Source organism: Bison bison, unplaced genomic scaffold (genome assembly GCF_000754665.1).
Source record: "Bison bison bison isolate TAMUID 2011002044 unplaced genomic scaffold, Bison_UMD1.0 scf7180017864382, whole genome shotgun sequence".
NCBI lineage: Eukaryota > Metazoa > Chordata > Mammalia > Artiodactyla > Bovidae > Bison > Bison bison.
In genome coordinates, this window is record NW_011494954.1 from 4,237,537 (window position 1) to 4,254,677 (window position 17,141).

General features: G+C 41.7%; 1 protein-coding gene across 2 annotated transcripts in view; it reads right to left on the reverse strand.

Annotated features, from left to right (window-relative positions):
- Nucleotides 1–17,141, reverse strand: part of GIPC2 (GIPC PDZ domain containing family, member 2) — a 104,419-nt gene that overhangs the window by 30,427 nt on the left and 56,851 nt on the right. For both annotated transcript variants that reach the window (XM_010857575.1, XM_010857576.1), the window contains exons 4-5: nt 7,580–7,686; nt 1,714–1,795 (exon numbers count right to left, since the gene is read on the reverse strand). In XM_010857575.1, the coding sequence (XP_010855877.1) occupies nt 1,714–1,795; nt 7,580–7,686 (189 nt within the window). The remainder of the gene's footprint in view (nt 1–1,713; nt 1,796–7,579; nt 7,687–17,141) is intronic.

Genomic DNA, 17,141 nt, shown 5'->3' on the forward strand with positions numbered 1-17,141 from the left:
TGTTGGTGGGAAAGAACTAGTACAGCCACTATGGAGAACAGTGTGGAGATTCCTTAAAAAACTAGAAATAGAACTGCCATATGACCCAGCAATTCCACTGCTGGGCATACACACCAAGGAAACCAGAATTGAAAGAGACACGTGTACCCCAATGTTCATCGCAGCACTGTTTACAATAGCCAGGACATGGAAGCAACCTAGATGTCCATCAGCAGATGAATGGATAAGAAAGCTGTGGTACATATACACAATGGAGTATTACTCAGCCATTAAAAAGAATACATTTGAATCAGTTCTAATGAGGTGGATGAAACTGGAGCCTATTATACAGAGTGAAGTAAGCCAGAAAGAAAAACACGAATACAGTATACTAATGCATATATATGGAATTTAGAAAGATGGTAATGATGACCCTATATGCAAGACAGCTAAAGAGACACAGATGTAGAGAACAGTCTTTTGGACTCTGTGGGAGAAGGCGAGTGTGGGATGATTTGAGAGAATAGCATTGAAACATGTATATTATCATATGTGAAACAGATCACCAGTCCAGGTTCAATGCATGAGACAGGGTGCTCAGGGCCGGTGCACTGAGATGACCCTGAGTGATGAGATGGGGAGGGAGGTGAGAGGGGGGTTCAGGATGGGGAACACATTTACACCCATGGCTGATTCATGCCAATGTATGGCAAAAACCACTACAATATTGTAAATTAATTAGCCTCCAATTAAAATAAATAAATTAATTTAAAAATAATAATAACCCAGCAATCAATCCCATTCTGGGCATATATCCAGAAAAGATGAAAACAAAACTCTTTAATTCAAAAAGATACATGCATCCCAGTGTTCATATCAGCACTATTTACAATAGCCAAGACATCGAAGCAATCTAAGTGTCCACTGACAGATGAATGGATACAAAAGATGTGATATGTGTATATACATATACACACACACACACAATGTAATACTACTCAGTCATAGGAAAGAATGGTATATTGCCATTTGTAGCAACATGAGTGGAAGTAAGACAGATAAAGAAAAATATGCTAATATCTAGAGACTGGCATACTGAGTGAAGTAAGTCAAAGACAAATATCATATGATATCACTTATAAGTGGAATCTAAAAAATAATATAAATGAACTAATATACAAAACAGAAACAGACTCAAGGACATAGACAACAAACTTACTGTTAGCAAAGGGGAAAGGGAGGGAGGGACAAATTAGATGTTTGGGATTATCAGATATACACTACTATACATAAAACAGATAAACAACAGGGATTTACTGTATAGCACAGAGAACTATATTCAATATCTTGTAATAACCTATAATGGAAAAGAATCTAAAATATATATCAATATATAACTGAATCACTCTGCTATACATCTAAAACACAATATTTTAAGATCAGCCCTACTTCAACTTTTCAAAAATAGTTAAACATTTTCCTGTTAAAAAAAAAAAAAACCTGGAGGTTTAGAAAAGTTGACTTGGCTTTCAGGCCTAAAAACTAGTAAGGGATAAGGGTCAAGTGTTCTTTTTACTTTTATATATTATCTTCATTTTCATTATGCTTTTGATCACTCCACAAACACTTTTTACCTTGAAAAGTATAATTGACTATAAATGCAAGCAAGACATAAATAAGCATTAAGTTCCATAAAATTAAGACATATGACTTTTTTAAATAGTATGATCTTACCTAAATCAGTATCTCGAATTCCCATGTACAATTCAAGAAGATCATCAACCTTTCCAATCGCCTTTTCCTTGGCTTCAGAAGGCTTTATTGAAGAAAGGAGAAATAAGACATTTTTACATGCAATCTCTTGAATGCTGAGGCACACATGGGGGAAATCTGAAGTAGAGCCAGTTCCTGGTTGTGTACTTCAGCTAATTTTAATGGAAATATATCTAGAATGTGCCCTGTAATTCAATACAAATCAATACAGTAAATACTTATTTTTAGTGTTTGTGATAAGTATTATAGATTCAAAGAAGAAAAACTAGGAATGCTGTCTCCAAGTAGCTAGCAATCTAGAAGGGAGAGAGATGTGAAAAAAATAGCTATTTAACCACAATAAGGACAATTTCTAAAGGATGTCAAAGGTACAGAGGCATCATAGGGGCAATAAATTTTTTTTATTTATTAATTTATTTTTGGCTGTGCTGGGTCTTCTTTGCTGTGTGTGGGCTTCATTAGGCGAGGTTCAAGGGCTCAGTAGTTGCAGCTCATAGACCTTAGAATTATGGGCTCAGTAGTTGCAACACTCAGGCTTACTTGCCCCACGGAATGTGGGATCTCCCCAGAGCTGGGATAGAACCCAGGTCCCCTGCATAAGCAGGAAGATTCTTAACCACTGGACCACCAGGGAAGTCCCAGTGGAAGTAAATTTAAATCTCTAAGAGTCCAGGAAGACTTCAGAAAGGTGACTTAAGAACTGTGTTTTCAAAATTAACTGGTGTCAGATAAACCAGGACAGATAGAAGACAACAGAGACATGAAGTCTATGTGGGGTCACAGAGTCTGATAGAAAAGTACAGCAAGTTAAAGGGACTGTAAGATATCCCATGTGACATGACTAGATCTCAAGGGGTCCTGTGTGCCTTGAAAAGGGCAGAGCTCACCCCAAGAGTAAAACATCCTAAACACATATGTCTAATTATTTGTACAGTAGTCACCCATCCTTATCTGTGGTTTTGCTTTCCTCCTCAGTTACCTCAGTCAACTGAGGTCCAAAAATATTAAATGGAAAACTCCAGAAATAAACAGTTCCTAAGTTTTTAATTGTGTGCCATTGAGTAATATGATAAAACCTCACACCATCTGCTCCATCCCAGAACCCCCAACCATCAACATCATCTGCTCCTGAGATCCAACCTTCCCCATCATCACAGCTAGATGATCCTCCTTCTGACCTAGAGTAAGAAGGCTAATGCTACGTCACAATGCCGGCGTCATGCGGCTCACTCCATCTCATCACACTGGCATTTTATCATCTCACATTCGCACAAGAAGAGTGAGTCCAGTAAAATAAAATCTTTAAAGAGAGAGACCACGTTCACATAGCTTTTATTATAGTACATTTTATACTTGCTCTATTTAACTATTAGTTGTCATCAACTTTTACTGTGCCCAATTTATAAATTAAGCTTTATCATAGGTATATATGTACAGGAAAAACAGTATACACAGAACTCAGTACTATCTACAATTTCAGGCATCCATTGAGGGGTTTGGAATGTGTCTGCTGTGGATAAGAGGAGACTACTGTATGCATTCTTTATCAATTACATATAAAATATGTGTATTAAGGGTACCAAAATATTTTTGTTCTTCCTAACTATTTAGTAAAAGTTTCTATGAAAAAACATGATCACATATATTTTATTGTTCTTTAAAAATCTTGGTTTAATATTTGGTAAAGTCTGGTTCTATGTTTATTTTAATATTTGGTTTTAAATCACTTCAGAGCTGGGAAAAAAAACTGCCCAAAGATATTAAATGCGTGACCATAGGTACAAATATTGAATTCAAGATTAAGTTGCAAAAAATTCATAATACTTTGAATACTGCCATAAATATAGGTTGTTTTGTATTCTCAAAACTTATTTTAAAATACATTTTACGATGGACAGGGAGGCCTGGCGTGCTGCGATTCATGGGGTCGCAAAGAGTCGGACACGACTGAGCAACTGATCTGATCTGACACTAAAATTTTATTTTTATTTCCTTGAGGATATTATTACAACTTTCATGTACTTTTATTTATATTAACTAGGCCTTTAAAACAATGAGACAAGAGACATGATATATCACTCTTGACTTATTTACAATGTATTTTGAATAGTCTGCATAAAGTGACAGGCTATGCAAAGTAACTTAGGTATTTATCTTTGCATTTATACAGATACATTGCAGGTTATTGCAACAAGTATCAGTACTCCTCACACAAAAACGGCCACCAAGATCTTACTATTCTAAACAGCTCTTGATTTCATCAACCCTCTTCCATTCACATTCTGATTGCCTGGGTTCAGTCCTAATTGTTTTTAATTGAAATATAATTGACATATACTATTAGTTTCAGGTATACAACATAATGATTTTATATGTGTATATACTGTAAAAAAAAAAAAATCACCACAGTAAGTCTAGTTACCCATCACTACACATAGTTTTCTCTTCCTTGTGATGAGAACTTTTAAGATCTAGTCTCTTAGCAACTTTCAAATATATAATACAGTATTATCAACAATAATCACCAAGCTGTGAGTCCACTCTCAGGACTTACTTATAACTGAAGGTTTGTACATTTTGACCCCTTTCATCCATGTCACCCAGCCCACCTGCCCAACCTCCTGCCTCTGGCAACAACCAATCTGCTCTGTTTCTACACAAGGTGTGGTTTGTTTTGTTTGGAATGGGAGAGGGGGAGATAATAAAACTGAGGTCATCCAATATTTGTCTTTCTCTGACATATTACACTATTGTTCAAGTCCATCCACATCCTACAAATGGCAGGATTTCCTTCTTTTGACTGAATAATACTCCCTCGTCTTTTCTTATGTGCAGAGATTTCCTAATGGGTCTCCGCACCTGTAATCTTCACCCTCGCAAATCTACCCTGTTCAGCATTCCATCCCTAGAACCAAGGGATTTTTCTAAAACACAAAACCGACTTGCTGCTCCCCTTGCAATCTTTAAATAGCCACCCGCCCCGACCCTTAGCATTATTTACAGACCCTTCACGCCCTGACCCAGGCCTCTATCTCCAGTCTCAACACCTCCCACCAGATACTTTCAGCAGCCACACTCCAGCCTCATAGACATTTACAAGGTTCCCATATCCATTATCATTTCATGCCCAGAACACTCTTCTCTCCATCTGTGACTAACTCAACTATTTCTTATGGAGGCAACTCTCCCAATTTCCCCCTTTACTGATTCCTAACTATAGCTCATCAGCTAGCCCCTTCCTTGTGACATTACAAAACAATTTGGTTTTTAACAGTTTATTTTCATGCCTCTTCCCTTTAAAGGAAAAACAAGGTCTTTAATCACCTTTGTGTTACCAGCCCCTGGACTGTGCCTGTCTCAACAAACACACACCAAGTAACTCATGCAAGTGGAGTATTGTTCAGTTTTCAGAATTTGTGCTAGGTGATGAGCTGCATGGTTTCAAACCTTTACTGTTTGAAATTAAATCATAGGTATTAAATTTGTATCAAATTTAATATTAGTGCCAAACTAGTTTTTTCCCCCCCTTTATTATGAGCTATTTTAATTGCCCTATTTCAAGAAACAGGCTATGCAAATAGGAAGAGAGATTTAGAGTTTATCTTGGAATGAATCTTTCCCACCTCCTCAGGCAGATCTTCAGTTATTCTTTTTCATTCCAGCACCTGATACACAACTGCTGCTCATAAATAAACAGATATATGTGATCCACGTTAACTGTTAGAAGATAGCCTCCCTCCTGAAGTGACATGGAGTTTTTCCTGCCGACTCCAGTTTCAATGCAAGCAGTTTGAAGGTCTGTGCTTTTCCCCTCCCAGCCTCCACTGCAGAGCACAGCTGGGACCCCCAGCTCCTTCCCCCCTCTTACAGATTCCTTTCTTCCACCTAGGTGTGTTCACTTGTTCAATGAACACTTACTGGCCTTCAGCAGTATGCCAGGCAGCAGGCTGAGCACTGAAAAAGTAAAGACTCTGAAACGACCAGGAGTTACTGCCGTGGGTTTTTTCACAAACCTCATCATCTCTCACTTTCAAAATGCTTCTGGCCCTCCCGGCCCTCTCCGCTGTCACCAGCCTCCATTTCAATCTACTCATTCACCCAGGAACAAGACACCCAACTCGGAATCTTCCTCTGGAGTCCCCAAAACTGACAACATCCTAGGTGACTCCAACGTTCAAGATGACAACCTTGGCCTCATGGTTCCTTAAGTATCTGCTCCAACAAACCACACCCATGACTGACCCTGACATCGTCCCCCTCAAGCTCTGGATCCTACAATAACAGCCTCCTTACCATTCATCTGTCTCACTCTTTTGTTCTTCAAGCAGCTGGACGCCCTAGGACAGTACATATACACAGACACGCCCCTCCCACCTCAGGCAGGCAGTCTGGAGCTCAGAAGCCTGCTGTCCTGCCTCCCCCACAGGAGGGCTTCATCACTGCTGTCTTCCTGTGGTGAGCAGGCCTGCCATTTGCCACTTTGAATCCTCACCACTGCTGCCCTCTTCTTCTGCTTTCCTTCCCTCCATTCATCTCTTCTCCTGGTGTTTTTCACTTAAATACTGACCTTTTCATAGACAGCCAATCAGCAAAACCCTTCCTCCCATCAAGCATAAATGAATCACTCACTAATTCATTAAATTCAAAGATCTGAGCTCCTCTGAAGTGTCAGGCATTGTTCTAGGTGCTGGAGATATGGCAGTGATCAGGACAGATGAGAACAAGACAAGGAACAAAAAGGAAACAAAGATCCAATGAGGCCCAACAGGTTCAGCGCCTTAGAGAAAATAAAGGGTAAGGAAGACTGGGCAGAGGGCAGGTGGCAGGAACTGCTATTATATTATGCTCAGAGGTTAGACAGGGTGGGACAAAGACAGAAATTGAAGGCAGCAAGGGAGTAAGCCATGCCCATAAGCAAGGAGTGCATCAGCCAGACATACCACCTCATACAGAGGTCCTGAGATACGGATGCATTTAGAGTGTTTGTGGACAGTAAAGAGACTCAAGTGGCTGAAGCAGAGGAAGGCAAGAGGAGAGAGAGATGAGATCAGAGTAGAAACACACAGTCAAATCATGCTGGTCCTTCTGAGGATGTTAGCTTGTTACTCTGAGGGAACCCCCTAGAGGATTTCCAACAGATTGTTACAGAAAAGTAACAATCTCATTTGTATTTTCAAAGGATAACCCTAGTTGCTGTGTGGGTAAAGAGGGTAAGAAGGCAAGGGAGAGAGAAAGCAGGAAGCATGAACTAGTGACCATAATAGTTGAGATGAGCTGTTGCCGCCTTGGGTCAGAGTCGGGGGCCAGAGGTGGGGAGAGGTTGGTCGCTCTGGTCTGCTGTGGAGGTGCAGCCACCAGGATTTGCTGATGGAAGGGGTGTGGGACGTGAAAGAGGAGACCAGATGATTATCAAATGCTTTGCCTGAGGAGACCGGTTTTCATGAACATCATCTTTCACTATCAAAATCTCAAATCTGTTTACTCCTACAGGTGGCTCAGTGACTTTTTCTTAGATCTCAGAGAGCTTTGGCTGATTTATGTTTTTAGGCAGTCCAGATGTCTGTATACTCTAGAAAAAACTGACTGCAGGTAGCTGAGGACTGCTGTATCACAATCTCTTCTCACGCACTTAGTTTCTGTATTTCCTTCTCAAATGCCTTCAATAACACTCATATTGTCTAAGTAGACAATGAATTAAAGACCATGCCTTAATTAGAATACAAAGCCTTTTACTTAATCTTGTGATTTTACCTTTATTTTCAGCTCTGACAAACATGAATGTTCATGCATTTCCAAGCCGAATAAGGATTAAGTGAACCTAACATACCACTTCCTCCACGGTGGCAGGACCTTTCGATCTCAGACGAAGTGTCTCCCTTCCCGTACCAATCTTTCCTGTTGATGACTTTCCAGCTTTTGACCTGGGCTCCATATCTATAAAAATACAATGGATAGGGAAAGGTACACATATTAAGAATTTCAAATGATGGCTATAAAAGCTAATGGAGTTTCCACCATAAATTTTTGTACAGTTATTGTAAAATTTTATAAAATCTATGCCTGATAGAATTTCCCAAAATAAATTCACCTGTCATCCATTTTTCTCATGCAAGAGTCTCTCAAATGATAGAGAGGTATGGGAGGTCTGACTACAAAAAAGAAAAGGGAATATGTGAAATGTGCTGATGGGAAAGACTGGAAGTTACAAGGAACAAAAATTAAAACAGTTGGTTTTATTCTAAGAGTAAAGAAGTCTATGTGGCATGAAGGCAGAGGTTGGTGTGCAGCTGGACTTCATCAAGGTTATGAAGAAGGGAAAGAGTCATGTCTTAATAGAAGACAGGGATGGAGGCACCATTATTTGAGGACCTACCTTCTGATTGACACTTTAAATACAAAATCCCATTTAATTCTCACACTAACCTAAGAGGCAAGTTAGAGCCATCACTTTACAGAAAAGGAAATTGAACTCAGAGATTGGAAGTGAAGTTTTAGTCATTCAGTTATGTCTGACTCTTTTTAACACCCTGGACTGCAGCCTGCCAGGCTCTTCTGTCCATGGAATTCTCTAGGCAAGAATACTGGAGTGGGCTGCCACTTCCTTCTCCTGGGGATCTTCCCACCCAGGGATCAAACCTGGGTCTCACATTGCAGGCAGATTCTTTACCATCTGAGCCACTAGGGAAACAATTGGAGCTGGGATTCAAATACAGGTCTTGTGACCCCAAAGTCTGTATGCTTTCCTCCACAACACTTCACCACCACACCTCTCGGAAGCACAAGGAATACATTCAGAGGTGGATGGATGAGATAGGCAGGCTCCTCAGGAGGCTAGGAGCAGGTTCCCAGGAAGGAAGTCCTTTCAGAAGGCAGGAGAGAACAGGGAGCATGATGGAGCAAGAGTTCACGATGGTGCTGCTCCTTTCTATGTGTGTGTTTTATTTTGGTTGTGTTTTTCCAACATACCAAGAGTCATCCCTCAATATCAGACAGTAACATAAATGAGTGAAAGGGTAGAATGGAAATGGAGGATGACTCCCAAGAGGACCCTATCTAGGCCACTCCAGCGACTGCCTGCCCTGTCAGAAAGTAAACACTGCGTAGACAGATCTCCTGTTTGTTTGCAAAGAAAATGAATACTGTTTTGTGCCAGAGTTTTAACTTTTAGCAATTAAATCAAACTTTAAAACAACACAATGACAAAAATCAAAGATTTGTGGATCAGGTTCCAATCACAGGCCACCAGTTTTGAACTCCTGCAGGTATCCCCCCAGTCCTCTTGACTGAGGACTCTGGAGCAGCAGTTTGAGGCAAGGATGGAGGTGGGGGTGGGAAGACACAGCAACCAGCCCGGGAGATAACTGAGCTCCAATGCAGAGTTGCAGGGCAGCCTGTGGTGTGTGAGCGGGTAGTGAGATCTGTACAGAGCACTGAAGGACATCAGGTGGTCTGCATGAATGCATCCTTCCTTATAATCAAGGGTAATTTTCATCTTTAGCAAGCCCTGTTTCACTATTGGGGATCTACTCCAAGGTGGGTAGGATTTTACATGTTAATTTTAGCATGTATTTGAGGACAGAGTCACCAAAACACATAAGTTTTCCTCTGAGAGTGAAATTATTAAAAATACTAATTGAGGGACTTCCTTAGTGGTTCAGTGGTTAAGACTTCACCTTACAGTGCAGGGGTGTGGGTTCCATCCCTGGTTGGGGAGTTAAGATCTCACATGCCTTGTGGCCAAAAAGCCAATGCATAAACAGAAGCAATATTGTAGCAAATTCAATAAAGACTTCAAAAATGGTCCATATTTAAAAAAAAAAAAATTTTTTAATGATCCTGTGACACCCAGGACAGTTCTCCTAACCCCAAACCTCTAAATGATAGCTGACAGAGCTCATGCTGATCATGATGGCCTGACAGATGCTCGTGAGACTAGAGCTGTATCGGCAAGTTTACAGCATCTGCCTTGGCAGTCACACTGTGTCCCATCGGAGGGAAGAAAATTAACAGGAGGAAAATGCTCACTCAGCACAGAGTTTCCAACAGAATACCCAAAGAAGAAGGTGAGGTCAGTCACCAGCACTGACCAGGATTTCGCACTGACCAGGCTGGAGTTATGTACAGAGGTGTATGGCTGTCAAGACAGTCTCAACCTGAATGATACTAACCTCCAAGATAAACGACCTTACACACATCCACCAAGATTTCACCAGGCAACCTACTCCATATAATGTGTCTTCCCATGGAAGTGTGCTGAAGGGTGGGAAATGCTCACTTAACGCCTGTGTTTGGTCTACCACTACATACACATTTCTGATTGCAAAGTAATACACAGGCGTTCTGACTTATCAACAAGTCTTTTGTAAATTTGGTAAGCATGCATAACCCTAGAGAATTGCCCAAGTCTTAATACACTGGAGAAATTAAAGATTTCTGGGATGTATGAAGCTAAGGACCCAGGCCCTGGAATGCTGGAGGGACTGTCATCCAGGCTTGAGAAGTCAGCCAGCCTCCCTATGTCTCTATGTACCTGGCTCTCACCTGAAACACCAGTAGCTAAAAGAGAAAATGTGATGTAGAGTGGAAGATTGTTTTCTAATAGGTTTTATTTTTTAAAGTCATGGTCTTTCCAGTAGTCATGTATGGATATGAGAGTTGGACTATAAAGAACGTAGAGTGCCACAGAATTGATGCCTTCAAACAGTGGTGCTGGAGAAGACTCTTGAGAGTCCCTTGGACTGCGAGGAGATCAAACCAGTCAATCCTAAGGGAAATCAACCCTGAATACTCATTGGAAGGACTGATGCTGAAGCTGAACCTCTAATACTTTGGCCACCAGACGCGAAGAGTCAACTCATTGGAAAAGACCCTGATGCTGGGAAAGATTGAGGGCAGAAGGAGAAGAGGGTGACAGAAGATAAGATAGTTGAATGGCATCGCTAACTCGGTGGATGTGAACTTGTGCAAACACCAGGAGATGGTGAGGGACAGGAAGGCCTGGCGTGCTGCAGTCCATGGGGTGGCAAAGAGTCAGACATGGCTTGGTGACTGAACAACAACAACTTTTTAAAGCAGCTTTAAGTGCACAATAAATTGAGAAGACAGAGCTCTCCCATACACATCTTGCCCCAACATATGCATCACCTCCCCCATGATCAACACTCCCCACCACAGTGGTACATTCGTTACAATCAATGAAACTACACAGGCACACCACATGACCTCAAGTTCAGTTTACATCATGGTTCACTCTTGGTGCTGCACATCCCGTGGGTTTGGAAGAATGAATAATGACATGTCTTTATCATGACAGTATCGTGCAAAGTAGTTTCATTGCCCTAAAAATTCTCTGTGCACTGCCTGTTCACCCCATTTTTTTTTTTTTTAATCACTATGTTTGTCAAGTCATCTTCGCCTCCAAAGTGTTATCTCAAAGCCAACCACTTGGTGGCACCAAAACAAAAGCTGAAATTTTAGGTCTGGCTTAGCCTCCCAAAAGGCAGTTTTTATGGCTGAAGAAACAGAAGCCATGTTCCTCTACCATCCTGATTCAGGGAAGTAAATCAACCGGTTTATACATAAAACCAGGCAGGATGGTCCTGTTAGCCTGCAGGGGAAAGAAAAGTTTTGTTTTTTTTTAATGTTTGTAAATATTGTTAATCTGGCTTACTTGTAGGGTGCTGGCCCGTCTAAGCTTCTCAAACCAACCAGGCTGAGCCCTAAATCCACCATTTCACTCCTCATGAATGGATGTGCATACGGCCTCTCTTGGGGATGAGGATGGGAGGAATGCAGTTCACACAGGAGACACTGGTAATCAGTCTGCAGCTCCAAGGATCCACTAGATTCCGGGCTCCCCCCTGCCCCACCCCATGTCACCCAGAGCACAGGACACTCACAGCTCAAGGGTGCACAGCAGGCTCCCACAGCTGAGACGATGTCACCAGGAAGCAGTCGTCTCCCAAACCCTTTTGTGGCAATTATATCTATTACTCTAATTATTTAATTTAAAACTATAGAACTGATGAAAGAAGTGTGAAACAGAAGAGTTATTATTACTAGGAAAACCAGGTTAACTGCTTTGGAAAGACTCCATAAAGGCGAGTTGGGGGGAAGAAAAAAAAAAGTGTGGGCAAGATGACACTAGGAGATTAGGAAAATATCTTTAAACATCCAGCATTTCACATATCTGGGTTTTAGATATGAAACAGAACCCATAGATGTGCATTACCATTCTGATTACTAAAGAAAGACTTAATGGAACTCCAATTTGTGTCCTCTCAGAGTTTTTTACATCTGAAGAGTAGGGAAAGAATGAAGATTTATGTTTTAAATAAAATGCTTATATCTACTTGTCATTTTTTATGATACCATTTTAACTGGCATTGTCAGTAAACAGCCCGGCCCCTGCTACATCCTGACATTCAGGGAGAGACGGGGGAGCAGAGGAGGTGAGGAGATGTCTGTCTCTGGTCCCACCCTGAGCCCCAGGACAAGAGGAGGGCTGACATCAGCCAAGGCCCTGTCTTCAGGCGGAGAACTAGTAAACCAAGTTGTGTGGGTTAGCTCCCCCACCCACACAGGGCGTGTGTGGGGAGGTGGGGCATTCTCCTGCTTTTGCACAGAACAACCTCTGGTTCTGTTCCCTTGAGGGCCTGAATTGGCCTGGAGTACAATTCAGAGTAGGCTCAGAGCCCTGATGTCCATAAGAGGAGGGTACGTACAGACACAGTTGTATCCAACAAGAGATGGACTTAATAATCAGAGACTCTGAGTTAAAACACAGCTACTCATTTACAAATTCTGTGAAGTTAGGAATAAGTCCTCATCTGCAGGGATTCCCTCGTAGCTCAGTCAGTAAGGAATCTGCCTGCTATGCAGGAGACCTGGGTTCAATTTCTGGGTCAGAAAGATCCCCAAAAAATGGAATGGCTACCCACTCTAGTTTTCTTGCCTGGGAAGTCTCATGGACAGAGGAGCCTGGCAGGCTGTAGTCTATGGGTTCAGTAGAGTCAGACACGACTTAGCAACTAAACCACCACACCTCACCTGTGTGTGCACTGAGAACACCAGCTAGACAGAATGCTGTCTAACGCGTTCAGACAGCTGCCGGGTGAAAGGTGCCATGCCCAGTGGTCCGACTCACACACAGGGGCGGCTGCTGATGCACTGGCTTCTGCTGACACATCCACCCTGGAAAAAGAGCCATCTGCTCTTCCCACACCCTCTCCCACAAAACCACTTGCATTGCTTTTCTCGGGATGAGAAACATGCTAAAGTCTCTCTTTGAATGTTCAGAAAGCTATCACTTCAAATACAAAGGTCTCCTTTTCATTCTATCTCCTGTAGAACTGTGATTTTTCTCCCTTCCATTTACAGAAGGGTACAAACAAAAGATGACCCACTACCATACTCAGATTCTCCAAAGTGGCCCAGTTGAATTTAAGCCAAGCCCCTCAGGGGAGCACTGAGCAGTGGGGGCCCTCCAGTGTCCATCTCACTGGAGCCCCCAATCCCCACTCAAAACGTCTCTTGTTAGAGTTACATGACACCATGTGATCAAGTGAGCAGACACATCAACACCCCATCCTGGAAGAGGAAATATACAGCCTCCTCCTCTAACCACCTATGTAGGTGAACTAAGCTACTTCACCAGATTCACTAATTCATTTCTATAATTTCCAGCTCTGGAGTTACACAGCAACAAAACGGCAGCCAGATGGCAACTCAGGACTTGCAGGACTTTGCAAGTTGTATATGCCAATGACCTTCAGCATTGCAGGCCCAGAAAGGCTTTTTTCCAGTGTTCCCAGAGCTGACCTGAGTCTTAGGGACTGATTCACATTAACCAGATTCACAAGAACAGATGTCATCACATCACTGTATTAATCATAGGGTCCAAGTGGGCTCCCGTACTTCCCTCTCATGAGCCAGAAACTTCCTGGGCAAAATGTATAAGCAAAGACCCAGCCATGAAGGTCCAAGACAGCAAGGCTAAGGGAAGAAAGAGAAGGCAGTGTGCCCCAGACCCTGGGTTCCAAGACTCCAAAAGCAAACGATGGACAGGATGTTTTAGAGTCCCTCCCAACTGCATGGCTCTCAGTTTATCAGGCCTCTACCCTTCTTGGGAATAAATCACTTGAAATTTTTTTACCACTGGGTACCTAAGAAGCTTAGTGAGCATGGCTGACACCGGGGAAAAGGACATGAGCACAAAGGATAATTCTTATGGGCCAAGGCTGTCAACAGGTAGCTCAGTGGCACACGGTCCACAGGCATGTTTGCGGAGTGGGCAGTGTTTTCAGACTTTTTAAATTAATTGCCAACTTTTAAAAGTTGGGTGATTTCTCATCAAAAATCAAATGTTAAGTTTCTCTTGGAGGCTGACACATGCCTACAAAACAATAATAATTAGAGTTGACAACTTTACTTTGGAGTCTGCAGCTCTCTGCCCTCCTTTTCAGACACTTGGGCTTCCCTGGTGGCTCAGCTGGTAAAGAAACCACCTGCAATGCGGGAGACCTAGGTTCAACCCATGGGTTGGCAAGATCCCCTGGAGAAGGGAAAGGGTACCCACTCCAGTATTCTGGCCTGGGGAATTCCATGGGCTCTATAGTCCATGGGATCGCAAAGCGTTGGACACAACTGAGCAACTTTCAATTTCAATTTTAAATTTCATCAAGATATAGAGTTTCTCACTACATATTATTATGAAGCATTACTTGCCATTTCTTATACTAGTGCCTGTCTTAGAGCACACTTTTATTTCAAAGAAATAAATATATACACACACACACACACATATATATATAGTATAATTCATCTAGGGACAATAACGTGGATCATCTGGGGAGGACAATTTAAAGGTAATGTTGGGACTTCTCAGGCAGTCTAGTGGTTAAGACTTCACCTTCCAATGAAGAGGATATGGAATCAATCTCCACCATTGGTAAGAGCCCACATGCCTTGCAGCCAAAAAAAAAAAAAAACAGAAGGACTTCCCTGGTGGTCCAACGGTTAAGAATCTGCCTGCCAGTGCAAGGGATACAGGTTCAAGCCCTGGTCTGGGAAGACTCCACTGCTGCAGAGCAACTAAGCCAGTGAGCCACAACTACTGAGACCCGCGTGCCTGGAGCCAGTGCTTCACCACAGAGAAGCCACCACAGCGAGAAGAGCAAACACCACAGCTAGAGAGTAGCCACCCCGAGCCACAGGGAAGACCTGATGCAACCAAAAATAAATAAACACAATTTTAAAGTACAAGTTATTTTTAAAAAAAGAAGCAATATTGTAACAGATTCAATAAAGACTTTAAAAAAGAGTCCACATCAAAAAAAAAAATCTTTAAAAAATAAAATAAAGGTGATTTTTTTAAAAAACTGATCATTTAATATGTCCCAGGTACTAGAAATTCTCCCAGCTGGTTGCTCCCAGCATCAGGGATGGGCCACACAAATGGAATCTAATTGATCCTCTCTATCACAGTGATGGTTTCAGAGGTGGACACATGAACAAAGGTCAGTGAGAAAAAAATCTAAGGACTTTGCTAGAAATTCTGAGATAAGGACACTCTCCTTTTCTGTTCTGTGTGAATAAGGAAGCACATGGTCCCAGCCGTTGCTGACCATCATCTTGGGCCACCTTAAGATGACCTAAAGATGATGAAGCTGATGCTTCAGGCAGCAGAACAGAAAGGAAGGACAAAAAATGGGGTCCTGATCACATTGTATGTGCCCTTACATAGAGCTTTGTTGATGGATCACTCATGGATGGTTGATTTAAAAGATTCCCTTTTCTGCATTAGCCAGTTTGGTAAGGTTTTCTACTGTCTCCAACTGAAAGATACCTCACAGATACAGAATTGTGTCTGAGCAATGAAGCTTCTAAAAAGACCTTCCAGGACTTCCCTGGTGGTCCAGTGGCTAAGAATCTGCACTCCCAATGCAGGCGGCCTAGGTTCAATCCCTGGTTAAGGAACTGGATCCTGTATGCAACAAGTAAAACCCAGCACAGCAAGATAAATAAAATTTTTTAAAAAATAAAAAGAACTTCCAATGCCTGAACTTATACAAACAGCACTGTCCATAAACAGCTCCTGTGCTCCCCTCTCTACCTTCACCCCCACCACACACGCACTCTCTCTCTCTCTCTCTGAATAGTTGACATAATATCTAGCTTTGCCCCAGAATTTAAAAATTTAACTGTCCATTCCCTTTTTCTATGTGTCCTTCCTCTCCTCAACATTCCTCATATGTCTTTAGCAATGGGGTTGTTTTTGTTTTGATTCAGCTGGTAGGGTGCTGGCGCAGATAAGAAGGAAAAGGAGATAAGTGGATGCCACATACACAAGGCAGCTATTGGATCAAAGGGCTGGCAACACTTGACCCAACCCTCCCCACCCCACCCTCCCACAAAAAAAGGCTAAAGAAAGTGACTTAACTGTTCCTTTGATGAGACTTAACAGTGTATGACAAGTGTCAGAAGGGAAATACTATGCCAAAAATCATCTTATTCTTTTAGATAAGGTGTCATCTAAGAAAAACTCAACCCTATTTTTCACAACTCCCTGAAATTACAGAATGCAACTCTGGGATCATTTTAATCCAGAGGAGACTGTGTTACAAAAAAAATATTATAAATCTCTAGACTCTAATATTAATACAAAGAATTTTAAAGGATGGCTAAAGTATTTTCATACTTCTATACTTATTTTATCCATAGGATGATTTTATGGGAATTCAAAAACTGTTCACTTTTATTAGTGGTTTATTACACATATTTTTCCTCCAGCTTTTAAAAAGTTTAGTAGTTGCAAAAACAATCCCACCAATTTAAAAAGTCGATACAGTGTAATCTACCACATTTCTAACATAGAACCACTTAAGATAATACTAAAGTAAACTGTCTAAAAAGAGTATATAATTAAAAACTATAAAGCCTCTAAAAGCAAAATGATTCTATTTCTCTACTTCCTAGACTAGGAATCCTTGTCTTTTTTTTTTAAATAACTGTTTTCTGGTTATAAAAGTTAATAGTTTATATTTAAAATGTGAAATATACAAGAAACCTAAAGAAAAAAGTCAGGCTTTCCAGATGGCACTCAGTCAGTTCAGTCAGTTCAGTCGCTCAGTCGTGTCTGACTCTTTGCAACCCCATGAATCGCAGAACGCCAGGCCTCCCTGTCCATCACCAACTCCCGGAGTTCACTCAAACTCACGTCCATCGAGTCAGTGGTGCCATCCAGCCATCTCATCCTCTGTCGTCCCCTTCTCCTCTGCCCCCAATCCCTCCCAGCATCAGAGTCTTTTCCAATGAGTCAGCTCTCCACATGAGGTGGCCAAAGTACTGGAGTTTCAGCTTTAGCATCATTCCTTCCAAAGAACACCCAG